This window comes from Poeciliopsis prolifica, unplaced genomic scaffold (genome assembly GCF_027474105.1).
Source record: "Poeciliopsis prolifica strain line A6 unplaced genomic scaffold, Auburn_PproV2 SCAFFOLD012, whole genome shotgun sequence".
NCBI classification, from domain to species: domain Eukaryota; kingdom Metazoa; phylum Chordata; class Actinopteri; order Cyprinodontiformes; family Poeciliidae; genus Poeciliopsis; species Poeciliopsis prolifica.
The window spans coordinates 9,811,643-9,832,263 of record NW_026562387.1 but is presented as its reverse complement, the minus strand read 5'-3'; the positions used below and the strand labels follow the sequence as shown (position 1 = coordinate 9,832,263).

General features: G+C 38.5%; 1 protein-coding gene across 4 annotated transcripts in view; it reads right to left on the bottom strand.

The window, feature by feature from the left end:
* ncoa2 (nuclear receptor coactivator 2) overlaps positions 1–20,621 on the bottom strand; it is a 69,002-nt gene that overhangs the window by 30,902 nt on the left and 17,479 nt on the right. For all 4 annotated transcript variants that reach the window (XR_008606458.1, XR_008606459.1, XM_055037249.1 and 1 more), the window contains exons 2-5: positions 19,969–20,054; positions 9,895–10,002; positions 6,200–6,372; positions 1,441–1,544 (exon numbers count right to left, since the gene is read on the bottom strand). Coding sequence is in view for 2 of the 4 variants with exons in the window: in XM_055037249.1 (XP_054893224.1) it covers positions 1,441–1,544; positions 6,200–6,372; positions 9,895–9,986 (369 nt within the window). In the remaining 2 variants the exon portion in view is untranslated. The remainder of the gene's footprint in view (positions 1–1,440; positions 1,545–6,199; positions 6,373–9,894; positions 10,003–19,968; positions 20,055–20,621) is intronic.

Below are 20,621 nucleotides of genomic sequence, written 5' to 3'. Positions count from 1 at the left end.
AGGAGTGCTATAAATATTCCATGACAGGACGGATCTAGAGGCGAAAGAAGGGAAGATGAGGGGTGGTAGCTGGGGAGGGGGAGTGAGGGAGACCTGAGCAAGCCGGGGAGGGCGGAAATGGGTGAGAGGACGGACTCAATGGACTGATTCATTCGATGAGCTCTTGTTTTCTTTCCCATTATACGTAAGCACTTCAGAGGCTCTCTGTTGTACAACCAAGCCATTGCTCAGCTTGGTGATTTACAGCCAATCAGGGGCAGATACAAGATGCTGGCAGCTTTAGCCTCACACAGCTACACTCTGACATAATCACTACTGGCACAGCTGTGATTGTTCTCCGTGAATGGTACTCTTCGTTAGGCATCAATCATAATTTCAAGAGGTGAGTTGACCTGCGGTAGAGTATTTCACTTAGTGTGACACTATTAAGTGGAGTATCTGATGAAATCTTGGACCCGAGTATAATTTGATCTCAGTATGAATACAGATGTTCTGTGGAGACATGATCAGACGCATCAGGGTTAAAGTTCTGGAGAAGTATTAAGCAGGATTCGGTCGGAAACATCATCTTTACATTGAAAGAGTAAAACAAGAGAAAGCCATTCACAAACTGACAAGTTGGGCAAGGAGAACTTTATTTTTTGGGGGCAGTCAAGAAGACTATGGTAACTCTGGAGAAGTTGCAGGTGGGAGAATCTGTTCATAGGACAACTATTTGTCAATCTCTCCATAAATCTGACAATAATGGAAGGATGGCGAGAAGAACATCACTTTTTGTGGTTCGAGGCACAACAGACGTGTGGAACAAGACGTAGCAGGAAATCAAGACTGAACTTTTTAACCTACGGATACAGCTAAACTCAAGACAAACCTTTAGGAAGGGCTTTTAGGGGCTGCAAAAGACTTAAGACTCAAGACTCCTTCTTGTGGGACAGTAATGCTAAACATGCAACATGAATTACAAGGGAATGACTAAAATTACTGATCCTCAGAATCCCCCAATCTTGTAAGGGGTTTTCCTGCTGCCTCAAGCCGGACTTAAACAAATGTGTGATTAACAGGCTTCTAGAGCATATGAAAGCTTACTGTGGAGGCAATACAGTCAGTTTAGACATACCTAAAACATAAAGAACAGTGGACTCTGAGGAGTAGGCTTGAGAAACACTGGTTTACTTGAGAGATTATTACTGTGCTTAAATGATCTAGTTAATAATCTATTGTAAGACTAGAAAAGTACAATCCAAGTTACTGTGCAAAGAATAAAGTCCACATTTTAATCTCTTAATGTCTGAGAGATATGCACCAAAAATTTATATAGACTGGATATATTAAAATAATTTCAATAAAAAAACGAGGACGTTAAAAGAAAATGTTAAATGTTAAATGGCAAGGCACTGCAAATTACATCATGAATGAAAAATACAAATGCAATCCACCCACCTCCAGCATCATTGGTCCCAAGGCATCTTTGTCAATCACACTTTGGCCTGTTGATGAGACATCAGCCTTCTGCACCTCCTCCTCGTTTGCTGCTGCAGCCTTTTCTGTGATTAGATAAATCAATAAGACAAACTCAAAAGCCACATACAGGGATCCATTGAAACAAGTTCATAATGAAGAGAGAGAAAAACAACAACAACACAAAGACAAAAGTTAGAGGTCACAGAGAAGAAGCACAGGCAAACAATTCTGCATTTCCCCCTGCTGTCGACCCACATACTTAAAAGAGGTCACTGGCTGACAGGGATTTTAACAAGTATCCATCTGGTAACAAAGCAAACACATTCGGTCCCTTTGTGAAAACAATGCGGCCGTGGCTCCAGCCCAAGCACAGCTCGGCAAACAAAGTGAAAGGTTGCTGTAAACGAGCGTGTCAGAGCGCACGACTGCCACACTGGTGACAGACAGTGGATGGATTACACTGTCATGTGCAAAAAAAAAAAAAAGGCTATCATGGAACACGGAGAATGTGTAAACAACTCATGTACAAAATAGGAGAACAAATTGTTCCCAGGAAGGGTAGAACATTTTACTTATCCAATACCACAAACAAACTAAATCATGTTATCATCAATAATAATATGAACTTAGATTCAACTATCTAAAGTTCAAAAGTTAGCTTTTCAAAATACATTAACAAATTTAGAAAATTCACCAAATGAGAAAAAGATAGATTTCCTTGCAACAGAACAGACTCCAAGATTATACTGTATTTGCACAATGTGTGAAACATGTTACTAAAATGTAATTCACCAGTAACTAGGATAAAACTAATTCGATAGAATTTATAGATGCATAAAGAAATGGGCCGGTGACCAAAACTGGTTGAATTTTAGCGTGGTCGACCGATCAACGCTTTCAACATCATTGGCCGTCTAAAATTAAGTCAGATGAAACACAAGGATGCATAAATCAATTTTAAACAGAAACTTTTCTATAATATCTGTAGACATGTCCTTTATGAAGGCTGTGATAAAGTGAGAGAGGGCAATAATATTAGTAAATACATAACAGGAAGGCAGAACAGAGTTGGTTTCCAACCACTACCTGCCAGATCTGGGAATATTAGGTGATCTCTAATTTAACGCTTCCTACTAAAGTTGTGGTCAGGACAAAAAGACTAATATTGGCCAATATTGATGTTGATGCTGATACATTGTGTATCCCTGCTAAAAACATACCTATGCTAATTAATGCAACAACAGATAAAAAAAATAAATAAATAAAAATTAATTAATAAAGAAACATGAAAAATTCAAACCCTTAAAAACCACCACCAAACATTTAATTTAGATTTGAACAATTAGAGATTCCTCTCAGCTTCAGTAACTAAAATAAGGAGTTATGACTTTGTCCATGTGACTGGGTTAATAAACATGCAGGGAGGCCTTATGTTCATAGCGTAGGCTGCCCTACTTTCCAAGCAGACGATGAGAGGCGGAATATGAGTGGGCTGTTTGGGGGGTGAGGGGGGGCACATTTAACGGGCGCACCATGCCAAGGAGAGAGCTGACCATATGGTGACAAAAGATTGTGGTGAGAAGCAAACAGAATCACGCTCTTCCTTTTTATGGATATGGATGTGTGAAAGTTGACACGAATGCAGGTTTCCCTCTGCGCTGCGGGTTTGTGCAACAGCCCACAGACGAGTATTAATCTTTTCCAGCATTAATGATCCGTGCATCAGCAGGACCTATCCAGGCCCAGTGGGGTCCTGCAGACCAACACAGCTGCTCTGAGTGCAGACCCATCACTCACTGTCATGGCTGCCTTCCCTGGCTTTCTGTCTCTTTGCAGAAGTGTGGCACGGTGCCACAGATAGCAGGAGCGATTGATCAATTAAAAGGATTGTGTAACGTATTAACAACTACATCATAAACTGGCAAGACAGGGCACCATATATGTTTTACAAGCTCATTAAGTTACAGAACAGTGGTGCATTTTTTTGCTTTCTTTATTGTGCAAAGTTGCCTGTAGGCAGATATTGCAAAGTCCTATCATTAATATTAGATCTATAATTAGTTTTTCAACTATGGATAAGTTGTGTAGAATGCCTTTTTTTCTTTTATACCACTGTCATTTGAATTTTGTATCAAATTTGATTATCTTTCATAAACATTTTTAAGAATTAGTAAGGTAAAGTGTCACAAACAAAACCAAATGATATAAGGAGAATATCCTGTTCCACACTGCTGTATTCATCTGGTTATGGACTAACAAGGCAAAGAAAAAGTAAGAAAACGTAATATATCTTGACTAATTTACAGCCCAAGTTATGAGGAGAATTATTTGAGGTCATAAATGCCACAACTATAAAACCCCACTCATTCAATTACAATGACATTTCCTTCATTTAGAATATTTTTGGTAGCTTTCCACTCAGGAGGTAGACCTGTCTGAGTCTGAGAAGATGCTTTAAAATTTTACCTAAGAATATTTTTTCTTACATGAAATGAGATGAGAAAAATCCTTTCTGTGTTAATCATTACACTGAAGAGGGAAACATTCATCTACTAATTACTTCTATTATTTTGAGCTCATAACATTGTGGCTGGATGCAACCCCAACTTCCTCTTTGGTTGACCTTACAGGGCTTATATCCTCAAACTTCAGAAACTTATAGCTGAATCGACAGCGGAAAAGCACAAAAACATGCAAGAAGCTCCCTTAAATATATACCAGCATGCATATCTTCCTACCTACCTACCTACACACACACACTGAATTAATCGATCAGCTATTTCATTAGCATAACATCACACTGGATACCTGGATAACTTCAGACCTTGAATTTGAGTAGTTATTTAGTAGTTAAAAATAGGCTCACTATGTTCACTTTTTACAACATTGTTAGTGTCACATTTACTTTCACCCCTACCAACAAAAAAGCATTTAGCTCGCACTCTTCTTCTACCATTTCCTAGTTTTTGAGAACAAGACTAGAGCACGATTTTGGAGCATCACAATTTCATACTAGATCTTCTAATACCATCTTCTCTTTAACTAAACTCAAATAGGTGTTATAAATGTTTAAAAAGCCAATAGTATCAATAAGCAATAAAAAATTGTTTAAAAGACAGTTGTAAAATATATAAACTTTGAAAGATCATGAGGTCATATGTTTAAAAACACTGATTTTTTATTTATTTTTTACCCCTTAAATCTGCGTCTACAACAAATCTCTATTTGGACATCTCAGGAAGAGAAAGAGGCCCACAGCATCACAGATCCCCCACTGTACTAAACAGTGTGCATTAAATGCTTTTCCACATATTCACCCTTTATTTCCCATTAGACCCACATTAGTGTTTGTTGCCTGAAAGCTCAGTTCTTGCCACGCCTCAAAACACACTGTTCTAGCTAAAGTAAGTGTAGAATCTGGAAAAAGGAACATTCAGACCTGTGACTGTGGAAGAGGAGATGTTTTTCCTACAGCGCCTTTGAATAAGCCGATGTTTAGATTAAGTGACCCCTGACCAGCCCAATCTTGAAATACTTCTCTAATTATAAGCTTGGAAATTTCTTTTACTTCCTTTTCTGTCCTCCTTATGATGTGGTGGGTGGTAAGATACACTTATCTGGCTTATTTTAGAGTTTCTGCAAGTGTCTCTAAATTTGAGACTTTTTATTCCTGTATGGCAAACATTTTAGTTTACTTACAGGTGCATCTAAAAATAGAATACCATTAAAAAAGCTGGTGTCTGAACAAGTGAATAAACAAGTGAATCACACTAACAGATTTTGCCTAAATCTGCCAATATGTCGTTTAAGCTCGCCAAGTCTGACTATAGATATATGTAGATTCAGGCAGGTAGCTCTTTTATTGCACCCATTTTCTCACCTACAAGTATATAACACATCTGCCTTCCATAAAAGTTATCTTTTCTTGCCTTTCCCATGTTCAAGTGTGACTAGAAGAAAATGGCCTGTACTGTACCACATCAATATCCACAGGAAAAAATAAAGTTTTTGTAGACCTTTACCAAAGGGGAAAAAAAAAGACTTGATTTAAACTGCACCTTTTCACAGTAGCACTGACATCTGACACAACCCTTCCATAGAGTGAGAAATGAAGTGCAGTTAAAAGAACCTAAGGCATTCCCTCAAAGCACAACGTTCAGCATCTATAAGCAGCTATAAAAAGATTCCCCAGCCTGACCACCAGGGTATAGTGGACAGAGAGGGAGAGGATGAACCAGCCCTTCGTTTGCTATGCTCTAAGTGAATGCAGAAGGCTTGATATGGAATGGGATTTCTGTGTCACTTTAGTCACTTTTACATAGCAGACGTAGAGTCAAATAAAACATTATTAACTGGTTTTATTTGTGCATCTTAAAAAGGCCAAGTTTTTTTTTTTTTTTTGAATAAGATATGCTTTCTCAAAAGCAAGGACCAAGCTAATATCTGTCTCTAAATTTACAACAGGAGGAAATTTTAGCCTTGAAGCAACCTTGAAGAAAAAACAGAATATCCCCACTGATCTTTGCTTGATTAAAAAGAACATTTTGAAAAAAGCATTTTGAAAAAAACCTTAAAATGGTCACTTAATCATCTAGCAACATGTTTTTTTTTCCACTACGAGCTGTAAATTCAAAATATTCAATATAAACCTGATCAAGCTTTCACTTTTATTATTTGGGGCCAATAAATTTTTTTTTGCAGTTCATTCAGAATGCATAAACCAGACTGTCACTTGTACCTTGCTCCTTTATTTGCCTGATCTGCTTCACAGTTTCCTTCAGGATTGCACATTTGTCAGGTTTGACGTTGAAGTTGTCGATGTCGTTGAAGTTGGCGAAGATCAGCTCTGCCAGCTCTTCAATATACTTGTTCTCGTGCTCGCGGTTGCGTTTCTCGTTGCTCCGCTTGGGACTGTAGAGACATAAAACAACAAGAGGGGAAAACAGTTGTAAAAAAGCAATGGGAGACCAATGGTGGAAAAATTAGAAAAGCCAATCAATTTTTTTTTTTAATTAAGAAAAGATCACTTAGATGGCTAATTTATCTTTTTTAAAATTATAACATTAAACAAAAAAATACAAGCATTTTCTACAGCAAAGAAATTACACCCTCCTTCCTAAATACCGGCAGTACCCTACTCGGTTGGAATAACTTTTAGCAAGTTGCTCCTTCAAGACGTCTGCCAGTTTCTCCCACTCTGCACTTGAAGCTGTAACATGTTAAAAGGGTTTCAAGCCACAGTATCTCAAAAGAATAAATAGACTTTACTCCATTCCAGAGCCTTCCATCTGTTAATTTTGAACTGGGGCGGATCAGCTATAGCAAAGCATCTCCACAAGACAATTCTTCCGCCTCCATACTTTACAGTTTATATGAAGCTCTTCTCCGCTAATGTATTTGGATTATTCTTAAGATGCTGGTGTCTAAATAATTCAGTGTTGGACTCGTGTGTCCAAAGAACATTGTTCCAAAAGCCCGCGTTCTTTCACTTGTTTAGCTTTAGCAATATTCAAGCTACGTTTGTAGTCACTGCATTGAACTAGGACAGAGGCAATATGTGATAAATGTACCACCCCCGCCCATTTGTGTTGGTGCGACTCCAGGTCCTTTCACTCAAACTGGACAATCTGGAATGTTCTCTTGCAGAGCAGGTTCACCTGCACTGACATGTATAGGAACTCTCCATTACAACTCATGATAGGAAAATACTGCACCAAAGTATGCATCAAGTATATAGGCCACACCACTTGCCCGGCTCCCATGAACTCAACGGGAGCCTTAATAGCGTGACTTCAACTCAGCTTTAAGTTCATTTTTCTTGATGAGCAAACATTGCCTCTGCTGCACTCACTTTCTGGTTGTACAGGAATGCACTTTTATATCAGCAATGGCAAGAGTTTCTGTAAGTCTAATGATGACACGTTAGGGTTTCTTAAGGTTTCTTTTAGCATGTGGCAGTTTGTGTTAAGGAAGAGTGGGTTGACATGACCAGATGTGGGCATGTCTGCATTTGTTTTAATTATGCTCCACTTGTACCTTTTTTTTTTTTTTAAATACAGCAATGATTCTGATTTTAAACTCTTCAAATCTCCCACCATGCTGTCTGCATATTGGAGCTCAGACAGCTCCTTTAATCTTTCTGTATTGTTCATTTTTGTAGTTAGAAGCACCAAGCTAAATATCTGAGGATTTCACAGCAAACCTTCAAAATGCTTAGTAATGTTTTTATGATGATGCACACTTAATATGTACTTCTCGCCATTTTAGTTAGGAATAAATTTAAGGCTGGTCACTAGCTGGGTCATACACTAAAATGATCATTTCAGTAATCAAGTATTTTACAGATTGTTCTGAGCATCTAGTAGCTACTTAAAGAAATATATGACAGAGAAAATGCTAGTAAACAATTCATTTCCTATTTAAGAAAACACATTTAAGATACACTTAAACTATACAATTATTCAATCAAACTCTTAGTCTCAAGTTTGAAGTATGAAAAAAATATGTTTAAAGAGTAAAACTATTTTACATTAACTTTAAAAATTAAAAAGCAAACTTAAATTGAGACATTAAACATTTCCTTTTTGTGCAACACTTCACTTTCAGTCTCAAGTTTGAAGTATGAAAAATCTATTTTTACACATATTTCTAATCTATTTTTTATTGTTTTTTCACATCATTACTTTTCTTTATTAGTAAGTACAAGAAGTGAGAAAATGGAGCTTGAAGATATCAATACAAGCTAAGGGAAAGTTACAGTAATAAGCCAACATAACACAAAGTCAAAGATCTGTCAGTATGTTAAACTGATAGCAGCAGTTTAAAGTAGTATGTCAAGTTTACTTTGGTCTCAGGCCTCTAAAGTTAGTCAGGTTGAATTAGGCTTGGACACAACACTTACAGGCTTGATCAAATTGGATTTGATTTGTTTAGGTCCAACCTACACTTTAATGTTTCCTGCTGAGGTGTTGCCGCATTGAGGATGCACTATTGGAAAGCTTTCTGTGCCTCTGCTAACTGCATTTAGCATTCTTCATCAGCTCATTAAAGCGCTGCACACCACACACATGAAGTTCAAAAGCAAAAACAAAAAAATAAAAAATAATATGATTACAGTGCGCTAAAATGTAAATGTAATTGAATGATGTGTCGAGGACTTCTAATAATCAAGGTACTCGAATTACTCAATAGCTTTGATGAATCGTTTCAGCCCTGCACAATACTAGCCTAGCTTCAACCTCAAGACTGTCAATGTGGTTGTGTTAGTCGCTTTGGTATTATAAGCACACCCAAATTGATGCCCCAGATGGTCACTGTGGTTAAGGGTCAGAACTGCAACCAGGCCATTACATCTTCTCCCCTCTAAATTGCTGTGTGAGCAAAGGTTGACATCTTGGAGGATAGAGCTCAGTCCATGAGAGTGGATTTATGTGAAGGCCACTGATTGCAGAACCTCATCTCTGTATACCTCCACACTGAGATTTCGACCTAGGACAACAAGCCTCATTTTTCCAGCGAGGAACGCACCGCCCCTCGCCATCACACTGCCTCCACCTAAAGATGTTTCACATTAGCAGGGAGAAATTGCCAAGTTTTTCATGGGTACAACCCACATCCTCAACCCTGTTGCTCAACCCATAAATGTATTTTTCTTACACTCTGTTACTCTGGCACCATTTAAGTGGGAAATAAAAGCGCTTTCCAACAGTTTAACATTCATTATCAACAAGTTCTTACATGTGGCACCACAGATGACCTTCCTAAACAAGCTCAACAAAAAAAAGTTGTAGGCCATTGTGTGAAAGAAAGTAGATATGTTTACACAGGACATCAGAGCTCCTGTAAAAACTCCTGGTATCTCCTGGAAAAGATAATTCATTATATACAGGCTCCTTGATGGTTCTGGGTCAATTTGTGCCCTTATTTTAGATCCAAACATTGCTCTGTCATCCCAACCTACTTTCCTTTATACCTGCAAACAAACTGCTTTGTACTTTAAATTAATTCAACAGAGTTAATTAAAGAAACACAGAATTTGATTGTTCAAAATTGTTTGATTTTTGTGCATGCACATTTATAGTAGTTGACATTTATGAAATACAAGATTATAACCAATTTCAAAATCGAATATACAGAGTCCTAAAAGGCTGCTTTTAAAATAAGTAAAGTGATTATGTCTCATAATTTTCTGTAAAATTGAGTAAGAAATTTCCTGAACAGAACTGCAAGAGTCCAAAATCGCAGCTGGATAAACTGACCTGCAATGCTTCCTGAGTTTCCTTTTTAAGTTTTGAAATCGTCAGCAGCAGGAAAGTAGTTTAATCTGCAGTAGCCTGGTAATTCAAATTACTTACAAGAAAAACTAAAATCTCTGGGTAGCGGGGCGAGATGAAATAAGTTGGCAAGTAGGATTTAGTCATTCTTGAAGCTTACCTGGGTCCTATGAGTTCGGCAGAGCATTCTTTACGTTTTCGTGCTTCTGCCCTCGCAGGGTCAGATGAGTTTTCACCGACTCCACTCATCATCAATGCATATCAGCGTCTGCAAATGAAACACACAGGACATCCGTTTTAAATGTGAGGCAACAATTTCACTAGCTAACTGAGTGAGCAAAAGGTATAACAGGATGACAATGCGGGACTGAGTGAGGGCCCATATGGCCATCTGCATACAACACACATACAAACACACACACGCATACACAAAGTCTGTGCTGGAAGCACAAGTTGATCCAGTCCAGAAGAAATGAGTGAAAATGGAGCAGAGGTAGAGATTCAATCATTTCTCTCCGATGGCACAGTTCTCCCCAGAGAGACTGAAATGAGAGCACCGCGCTTCGCCTGCAGCAACAGACTGTGCGCTCAACCGTGTGTCGAGAAAAACCCATTCGCTACACAAAACCAAGTGAAGCCAGCTCACATTCAGGACAGAGAGTTTACAGTAATGTGTGCCTGCGTCACTGTACGGCTGCCATTCACCTGAAAAGACTTGAGGTCAATCAAAAACACAACAATGAGAACTTCTACTGTTTGAGGTTATGTGGAAATAACACTTGCCTACTTTGAAATGTCTTTTGGGGTCACTTCTCATATTGTACAATAAAATGTTTTGTTTTTTGCTCAAACATTTGTGAGTCTCTTGAGGGAAGCAAACAGTTGAAGCACAAAGAGTTAATGTGGCAGAGAGGTAGCTGAAAGTGAAAATGTTTGAGGTAAAAGGCTATTTACTTTTATTTAATTTAACTTGGAATAAAAAAAAAGTACAATGAGTTTACTGCTCCAAAGTTAGTCACAATCAGCTGTCCTTTCTTCCTTGGATAATGCTTTCCCAGATGCCGTACATTTTTATTTTACTAAATTATAATTGGATCCAAGTTTCACTATATAGGAGACCATTGCTTTGAATGGTCTCCTATATAGAGTCCATTGCTATGTACCAGGCATCACTGAGGAGTGGCATCATGCAAATCTCAAACATCTTACTCAAGAAAGTTAGGAGTGGGGCAACCTTTTAAATATTGCAAATAAATCACATTTCTTTCCAGAGATTATAGATTTTAACATGGTTGTGTGAATATTTATAAAAAGAAATGTTATTAAATTACAAGGCGTATCCTAATTTTTTTCACATGATAATCAATGGATGAATTAGACACATTTGATACTTTAGAGGACTTGTGCTTGGTGCTATTTAAACAAAGTGATTTTATTCAATTATTCAATGACTTCTGGCATAAACAAGACACACGAGAACGATGGCTTTCGTGAAGATTCTACTATCAAAACGAATTCTGAATGTAACAATTTTTGAGTTTAATCGAAAGATCACATGCTTTCTATGACAAGCTAACAGATTTCCCCCCTTGACTATCACAGATGAAGTCAGCGCCCAGTGGGTGCTGCTGCCCTTCTGATGTGCTCAGCTGATGCTCAACAGAGTAGAGAGGCAGACTCCTGGCCACAGTTGCATATCGAATAATAGTCAATAAATATTTTATTTTTATTATTATTGACCTGACAGAGCAGAGTGACCGGAAAAAAAAAAAAAAAAACATTTAATGACCTGGACTCAACTTTTGTCCCTTGAATAACAATGAATATGATTTCCTACACAGAGAAAAATAAAATTTTCCAAATGACTGAACAGATTCAGCAAACAAAAGCTTTGAAGTTGGATAGGTTATGCTCTTGAAACCAACATAAAGTGTTCTCAAAAGCTAGAACTGCTCCTTCTCAATCTACAAGTTACCACAAGCAGAATTTGAGGGCACTAAATGAAAAACCATCAATTATTAATCAAAGTGGAGTAATATCTTATTAATTACCACCATCCTCTGAAAATCTGTCAGCAGCTAATGGACTCAGGTTCAAATATATAGAAGGATACCTTCAGTATATTAGAAAGTAAAAACTCATTGCCTTAAAAAATGGCATTATATCAAAAAGCATGTAAATAAGGTTCCTCAAGGCAATTGATGTTGTTAAACCTCAAAGTACTTTCTTGAGATTTTATGTGATAGAATAAACCAAAGTAAGGCATAGTTATGAACAGAATGGAGGGAGTCTCCAGGGTAAGGTGCATCGTTAGTTTTCTCACACACAGCATTTTGAATGCGGGCCAAAAAGTTCTACTTTGGTCTCGTCTAACCGGAGCACCCTCTTCCACATGTTTGATAAATGTTCAGCAGGGATTACTAGGTGTGTCACAATCATCAATAAATCAATTAATCGCATGATAAATTAAAGAAAGCTCAATATCTTCTATTTGTTCAATTTTATCGTTTTTCTCTTTCTACCTAAAACTGGAAAGCAAAAGTCTTCAGTCTGGTACTTTGGTCTCGACTAGCCCTTCATTTGAAGGACAGTTTTGTTTACAGAGACTTCATAATTTATTTATTTCTTTTTATATTTTGTTGTCGTTTTTGCTTGTTTATTTTGAATATTTAAATGTCTTCCAGTTCCAGTGTTGAATGTTGGATACTCATTAAAATTTAAAGTTTATTGATCTTCGAGAACGTGTTCTTGCATTGTTATGCCTCTACCATTATATTACTTGCTTATTGCAATCATTTCTGGGCTAATCTACCGTCCAGAAAAACTTGTTAACCTGACAGGCCTACTTTTAATGCTTTCAACAATGGCTTTTGGTGCGCACAAATAAAAGTCAACAACTTAAAAGATTCCACCTCCTGTCCTGTGGCTCTCTTTAGCTGCTCCAGAGATACAATGGAGCAGTTCTTGGCTACTTGCATGTTTTTTTTTTGTTTTGTTTTTTTTATTCCATTTTCACATGATGAGTTAAACAGTACTCTAAGAGACACTCAAAGATTAGGATATTTGTAACCGAACCCTTCATTGATCTTCTCCAAAACTTTGTTCCTAAGCTATTTGCTTTTTCCCCCATAATGCCATTAATTCACAAATGTACTACAATAAACCACTGATACCTTAGAAGAACATCTGTATTTACACTTAAAATAAAAGAAAATTCTACAACAGGATAATTAGCCTTTAAAGGAACTTTAAAGCTTTTAGTTGCACTGGATTATTATTTATCTGTGTCAGAATAAAGGGAGACAGAATGGAAATGTCTGCCACACTTTAAATGTTTTTGTCACATAAAATCCAAACAAACCCCACTGAAGGATGCAGTTAGCAATAACAAGACATAACGTTTAAACAGCAGGGTCAGGGGACATGAATACTTCTGCAAGGCACTGAATATTTTACAAGCTTCTTTTTCAGCTTGTAAAAGAACTAACCTTAAATGAAACCCTTAAAAGAGAACATGCAGGTCTTTTCCAGAGTAGGTACCACAGCTGGCGCATGCTGTGTTGTGATAGAGTCTCAGCTACCCTTGCCATGGAAACAGCTATGACACACACCACTTGTTGCTCTGCCATTACATAAGGAGGGAACAGAGTGGAGAACACCAGTATTTAGAGGAGAGCAGGGTAGCATAGCCTGGCAGAAGCTGGTTAAAATAATGAATGAGGTAGTGGCCATGCAAACCTTAGTCTGCCTGCGTCCTGCCCTGGAGTGACCCGCTGAAAGCTAGCAGTAGTAACTGGCTTGACATGAATGAAGTCAAACCTTTGGCTATGGTTTAAACATGTCCTTTTGACAAGTGTCTTGAGTTCCCTTGTTGACCAGTACTGCGAGTGAAAAGACACAAACGTCTGAGTCCATGGCTGTTCTGCTATTTTGAACACCAACGTCTTTGTGCAGAGCAAGTGTGCTGAAAAGCTCAAACTCAATATTAGAGGTTATATCATTTTATTAATGGTAGCCGGCCATTAAACTCTAATAGCCAAGTGCCATTCTCCATTTTTATTGGCCAGGGCTGGATTTTCAAGCACAAGTTACCATGGGGATTCCGGTTCTGATTGGCTGTGTGTGCCTCGCTGAGCCAGATATGATTGGTTGCCTCCATCTCCTTGACATAGCAGCAATGATGGGTCACTCTACATTGAGACAAATAAGTGAGACTTGAAGTACCGAGCACGTCTCAATGACACTAACACAGACGACCAGACAGCCTGGCAAGCCGGCTGCTGACTGCTTTTGTAGCTGGGAAAGGGGATTGGGGTCTGAACACAGGCAGACTAGTGGGGGGGTTCACATCTAGAAAATAAAAAAGGAGGAGTCTGGACTGCTGGCAAGCTAGTAACTGCTGGGAAATCATTAGCAAACAAATATGCTGTAAAAATGTGCTTACATTCACAGGAGAGTATGAAACAACTTCTCACAGGGTAAAAGAAATGCAACTATGTCTGCTTTCAGCCTAAAGTTGCCACCTGGCTTGAAACAGGCCCTAATTCTACAAAGCCTCAAGACCCAATATGAACAAGAGTCACATGCAAGAAAATTGCTGAAAGCTTCTATGTCTCTTGGGGACAATTTAAAAATTCATGGACACTACCAGTCAGTAAATGATAGGATATTTTCTGACCGCCGAAAATATCTTAAAGCATGGGCGTCCCTCATTCTTATGAAGAAATGCATAAAAAATGACCTTCACCAGTCACTTGTGCAACAAAACACAGAAACAACATATTGCTTCTACTTCACAGTGGGGCGTTCTCCAGCTGGCAAACTTTCCATTTTTACTTCTAATGCAATAATGATCTTTATCAGACTACAAAAACAACTATGTCTAAAAACCTAGGGTTCTTTTTCACTGTGTGCATTTGAAAACTAATCCTGTTTCTTCCTCTCTGAGTGGCCTTTCAGCTCACGTCGGTACAGCACTCATTTCAATGTCAATAATGACACATCAGCTTCAGCAGGCACAGTTTGCTTTTGTTGCTGGGTTGAGTTATCTCTTCTTCTCCTTCCTGAATGATATGATGAGTAGACATCCCCATACTGTTTAAACCAGAATAGCAGGTGAAGAGGATCTTTCTGCAAGACTTGTGGCGGTCCAAAGTTTTCTTCCTGTGATGATGTCACATAAGGAAGTAGTATGTTTGAGGTGTTCAGAGACAAAAAAAATAATTGTTTAGATGTCTTTATTCTGTAATCATAATTGTCTGGTTTCAACTCTACAGATGACAGATCCTTAGACTAAGCCCTCCTTTATATAATACAAAATAAAAAGATTACGACTGATTAAAGGATAGCACAGGAAAAAGGCAATTCATTGTTACTTCTGTCTCGGGTGTCACTGGCAGTGATAAGTAGGTTATAGATGGGTAGGGTAAGTAACCTCATTATGTTCTTGAATGATTGGCATATTCTAGGAAGCAACTATTAAATTTGAAGCTCATCAAGCCATCAACTCTTCTAATTCATTATTACACCAAGTTGGGACATTTGCTCCATCAGTCATCAGTGCAAGCAATTTGCACTATAAGAAAAAATAAAATAAAATCTGTGAACAACTAAATAAGTGTTCCGCAAAACCAAACAGCCAAAAGAAAGAGCCGCTGGCCATGACATATTTTCTTTTAGTGTCACAAGAAATGGCAAAGGACACTGTAAAGGAAACAAGTGATATCAGCTTTTATTTAGACTAAATGCACTCCAGGAAGACTGTTGCAGTACAAGACGATGCGTCAATTCTCTTCACAGGCAATTAAAATAAAACAATAATGCTATGCAGCTGAGAGCTCACCATGTATTATATGATTTATAAGTGTTAAGTTGAAGTGTATTTTTATCCTTTAGGTATAAAATGCTGTGGACACGTCGTCTGGTTATCTTCTATGTGTTCCGGGCAAAGCAGCAGCTTTGTCTGGGAAAGCACAGGCTGAAGGACTGAGTGGAAATGATGCCAGGGTCATGAGGTTTATATGAGCAATGCCCTTCTGTGTAGTCCCCACACTGAAACCGAGCTTGGATCTCGGACAAGCCTCATAACTGTCTCTACTTTAGACTCCTTCCCATTTCTCTCGCATAAACACAGACGGTGAATATCTGCAAGCTGATGGGCTGACGGTGTGAACAATTCTCACGTTGTTGCAATTTTATTTTCCATCTTTATCATATCTGTGACCGACTCCCACGGCTGCACGATGGGGTGGATTAAAAACACTTTAAAGAGCCACAACGCCACTTCAAGAAAATGACACTGGTAATTTTTCAGAAGCTAAAAGCTGTGTTTCAGACAGAACAACATTTCTGACAGAGGGCTAAAGGCAAAAGATAGCAAATATTACTTCACAACCCAACAAAATCTCCAGAGAAATCAATTGACTTTCAGAGTGCTCTTTAGAACGATAGCCATACGTGTGTGTGTGTCATTGCTTATAACTTGAGTGTCAGATGAGCAGACCCTCCCACCCCCAGGATTGAGCTGGAGACAACCAGTCTGGAGAGGGAGAAGTTTGGGGACGACAAATGGTTTGACGCTGCACAAAGCGTCGGAAGCAACCGAGCTCCCTCCCATCAAACTCAACTAGAACCTGCTTGTAACCTGCCCCATCAGATGGCTCTCCACCCTAGAAATCCAACTCAGACATTCACCTGCACTTACAGCCAAGAAAACACCACACCAGAGGACACACTTAGCAGTTCCAAGACAGTTTTTCTTGAGAATTCTCTCATCTTTGCATAGTTCTCACAACGACTCGTGATGCTTGTTCTGCATAGTCAAAACCACACTGCCATAAAAACTATAAAACTACTGATTTGCCCATTTGAACTCATAACATAATGGAAGAAAGAAATGTCTCAAATTGCCAAGCAGAGGCTGCATCTGCCAGTGTGCCGTTCCTGTAATTTTGTGGCTTAACATGGCTTTGTTTAGAGACACACCTAGTGTTTCTGGAGCTCACTGGGTGCTGGGCAAGACTATTCATCACACTGAATAAGAAGCTATTGGGGCAGTGTTTGTAGTCTCATTCACTGCTATAACGAGGACCCGTCCAGAAAGCACAGAACCTCGGTGGGGCTGAACAATGTCTTGTTGGTGTGTAATTTGTCCTCACATGGCGTCTCAACACAACCGGCCCCAGGAGGGACATGGGGAGCAAGAGTGCACGGATAAAGAGTGCTTCTAGAGGCCTGCAGTACAGGCAATTTATTTCCCACAAACTGACGAGGAAATCATGACAGAAGAAGGACCCAGAGGACACTTGTCTTCTCATTTTACGCCCCAGTATTTTTGCCAGGGTGAAAAGAGGCGCTGGGAGAGCCAATATACACACAAACTTGTTGGATTCATGCAAGATGTTATTCAAGGCAAATATGGATTTGAACAAGATCATTTTCAACAGAATTCAATACAGGTGGAGGTTGTGGTGAACTCTGGCCTTGCTGACAGCTGCCGTTACCTTGAACCAGATGTTGGGCTATCAGATTTGGGTCAAGAGAAAGGCAGAGCAAAATGGCAAGACAGCAGAAAAATGAAAGTCAAAAGCCTAAAGGTGTACTGTGTATTGTGACTTGGTCAAGGTGATGCCAGGGGCTCAATGCCAGGGGCTCAAGCTGATTGCTCCAATTTTCAACAAAGCCTCCAGAAAACACTGATAAATCAGGTGACTTTATAAAATGAGCCTAAAGTTTACATTTCTGTTCTGGTGTGCAACTATTTACCAACTGCCTCAGCAGCAAAAACAAACTGTCATGAGACTTATGGCCTAAGAACAGAACTTGTAAATTTATTAAATGAAATTTCTCTATGAGTTAAGAACCTTAACTTACCTTAATTTGAAACAGTCTATTATGACGTACCATTAAATAGTCTGCAAAAGCAGGAGGGACTTTCTGTCACTGTGCTGGATTATATCAGACTTTACTTGGTCTACTGGGACTACTTTGTGTTATTCGGCAGTTATTAATCTGAGAAAAAAAACATGGTCCCCCTTTTATTGAAGACCTTTATGTTATTCAAGGTCTTCATACGCATTATAGTGACACGACTTCATATTCCTGTGTCACCAAAGTCACAAAATAATTGAGTCCATAATATGAATGACTTTATAGCTTGAATTTAAACTGTCCAATAACAAAAAAAAATCATCAGTGCAAAATCCATGTGCACCAGACTACGTAGACCAACAACAACCGGAGTACAATATTTGGAATGTTGTAATATTTCAACTGTCATGTATCAAACACTGCTTACAAGTAGTTGCAAGAACTTTCATTTTCACTGCCATTTTGTCCATGCCTAATAGATACACGGATACACGGAAAAAAAAAAAAGTTGGATGATTACAATCTGTAACGCTTTCCCAATAACTAAGAATATACTGCAATTTTATGTTTTCTTCTCTCATCATAATGTTTGCTAGCTTAAAGCAGAAAAGACAGAAGACTTTGATTGTAGTCTGAATAATGCAAGATAAGAGATCACTCTACCAGACTAATCCAGGCTACCAAATAAAGAGCAAGCAAGGAACGTAAATTTTAACATCTACTTGAAGCCCATTTCAAATTTATTTTGCACCATTAATTACCCCAACAACTGTCCTTCAGAACACAAAGTCAATGGAAAATTCTCAAACTTCTTCCGATGAGTAAAATCAACAAGCAAAAAAAAGAAAAAGAAAAACTGTTCACATTTTATACGACTTAGTCCCACTCAAGATATTCTTTCCTCTGGAATCACTGCAAGGTAATGGCACTAAAGTGGCAGAGACCAGCAACAAGCCAGGCCCCACATTTACTGAAAGCTGATCACACTCATCAATCTTTAATGGCGGCAGTAACTCCAGGATGTCGCAGGATGAGAAGCAGACGGTTCAGCATCTGGTAGTCAGAGAAACACTGGGGAGTACAATGGTTGGATATGTAAATCACAATGGCAATTTGCCAACTTAGCATTTAAGCAATGACCAAAAATGACTACTGTTATGAGTATGCATCATCAAACAACAATGTAGTCCAAATCCATCAGTGGTTAATCGCTATGGGAAGATTTACTGATAGCAGTAGGGAAATTAGATGTGTTGGGTTATCCCAAATTAATCTGCAAGGGTCAATTACCTAATTGATCGGAGCCATTATCAATCCACTACTGACCCCGCTGCTTATTGTAGTGTGTACACTAAAAAGCTTGTTTTACAATGATTCAAGGTTTTTGCCTGATGAGCAGATTGCAATATAAAACTTTGAACTATAGACTGTACCAGTCTGATCTCCATACGTCAAATGAATCAGTTGCTTTCCAACATGGAAGGAAAAAATAGATATGAAGAGAAACAATTGGTGGAGGGAAAATAGCAGTGGAAGGCATCAAGTAACTCACTTTCTTTGGTTTCCTAGAAACCACCTGCACAGCATCAGTTAAAGGTTTTGCCTCCATCCTTAGTAACTTGTTAAAAATAAAAAAACAATAGGATGAAGAAAAAACAAATGAGCAGAACAGCTCAAGAGGAAATTGTGAATACAACAGAAAATGTCTTGTCACCATTTTAGCTCCATTTCAGATACTTAACAAAAAACTAATCAATTATTCCACATATGAAATTCTTGTGTATACGTTTTTCAGGTATACCGTCCAGCTCTGGCTCAAAATAAAATGTGAAAGTCATAAAAAACATATTTTACCTGTGATTTATTTGAAGAATAAATTAGAGATAATTTTTTTCAGCAAGTTGGCTGAAAAAAGCTAAACTAAACAGAGATTGTTTAAACATCCAGAAATTTCCAGGTAAAGAGCAAAAACTAAAGAAAGCAAACAATGAAACAATTTTTTTTTTTTTTTTGCAAAACTGATTTACAAAAACTGTCAAATCAGAAAATGAAATACAGAGGAGCACATTCATCAAACCTTGTGGAAATATTAGATCAAACTCAATCTTTCAGCAGATGGATTTGCAAAATCTCCATTGCTTTGGTCTGTAAAACAAATGTTGCGGCACAAACCCCCCCCCACAAGATCATCTCCAAAGGCTCACCCAAATGTATCTATTTCTCCAACAATGCAAGATCATAAAACAGCAGGAGTTTGTCATTTCAGTGTTTGAATCATGTCGACATTTGTACTAATAAACTGCATTCATCATATTGCGCAGCAGAGTTGCATCAGCAGAGAGTTGGCTGCCGTTGCTCTTCTTACCGTGGTCTTAGTCCAGAGAGTCTCTCAGGCCATTGCTGCAAGATGATGAAGCCTGGAAACTTTTACGCATCGCTCTCGTCTACCTGCTGGGAGAAACAACAGCAACACTTGGAATGAGCTCTCCGCAATGGCAATGAACCGGTGTCATGCAAAAGCATCCAAGGAGCACATCCTTTAACAACACGGCAACAAGAGAGAACTAGGTGTAACATTTATTCTGTAAGCAAGACTTCTTCTGTTTCATTAGCTATTGTAATGAAATCCAGGGAACAGCTAAAGTGTTATCTGAAGTCCCCGGGAGAGGACATTGGTGCAAACAGCATTGTTTTTGGTTGAATTTGGAATGTGTGAAAACCTAATGCCACAATGTCTTCAAAACATTTTTGCTCACACACACACACTACCAGGGTTTTTTGAGGGGCCATACACAGCAACTCGGCACATGTGCAGCTAACTCAGCAGCTTGCAGCTGCCTGACAGTTCGACTCACGAGTCCAGCAAGGGAAATGTGCTCTACATCTTCTGCTGTATCAGCCAGGCAGTTTTGTCAATGATTTCCCATGAACCTTGATAGATTTCATGTAAACAACAATGGATTAGTGACAAATAAATTTTTTTGTATTATTATTTTTACAGCCACAAGTTACTCAATT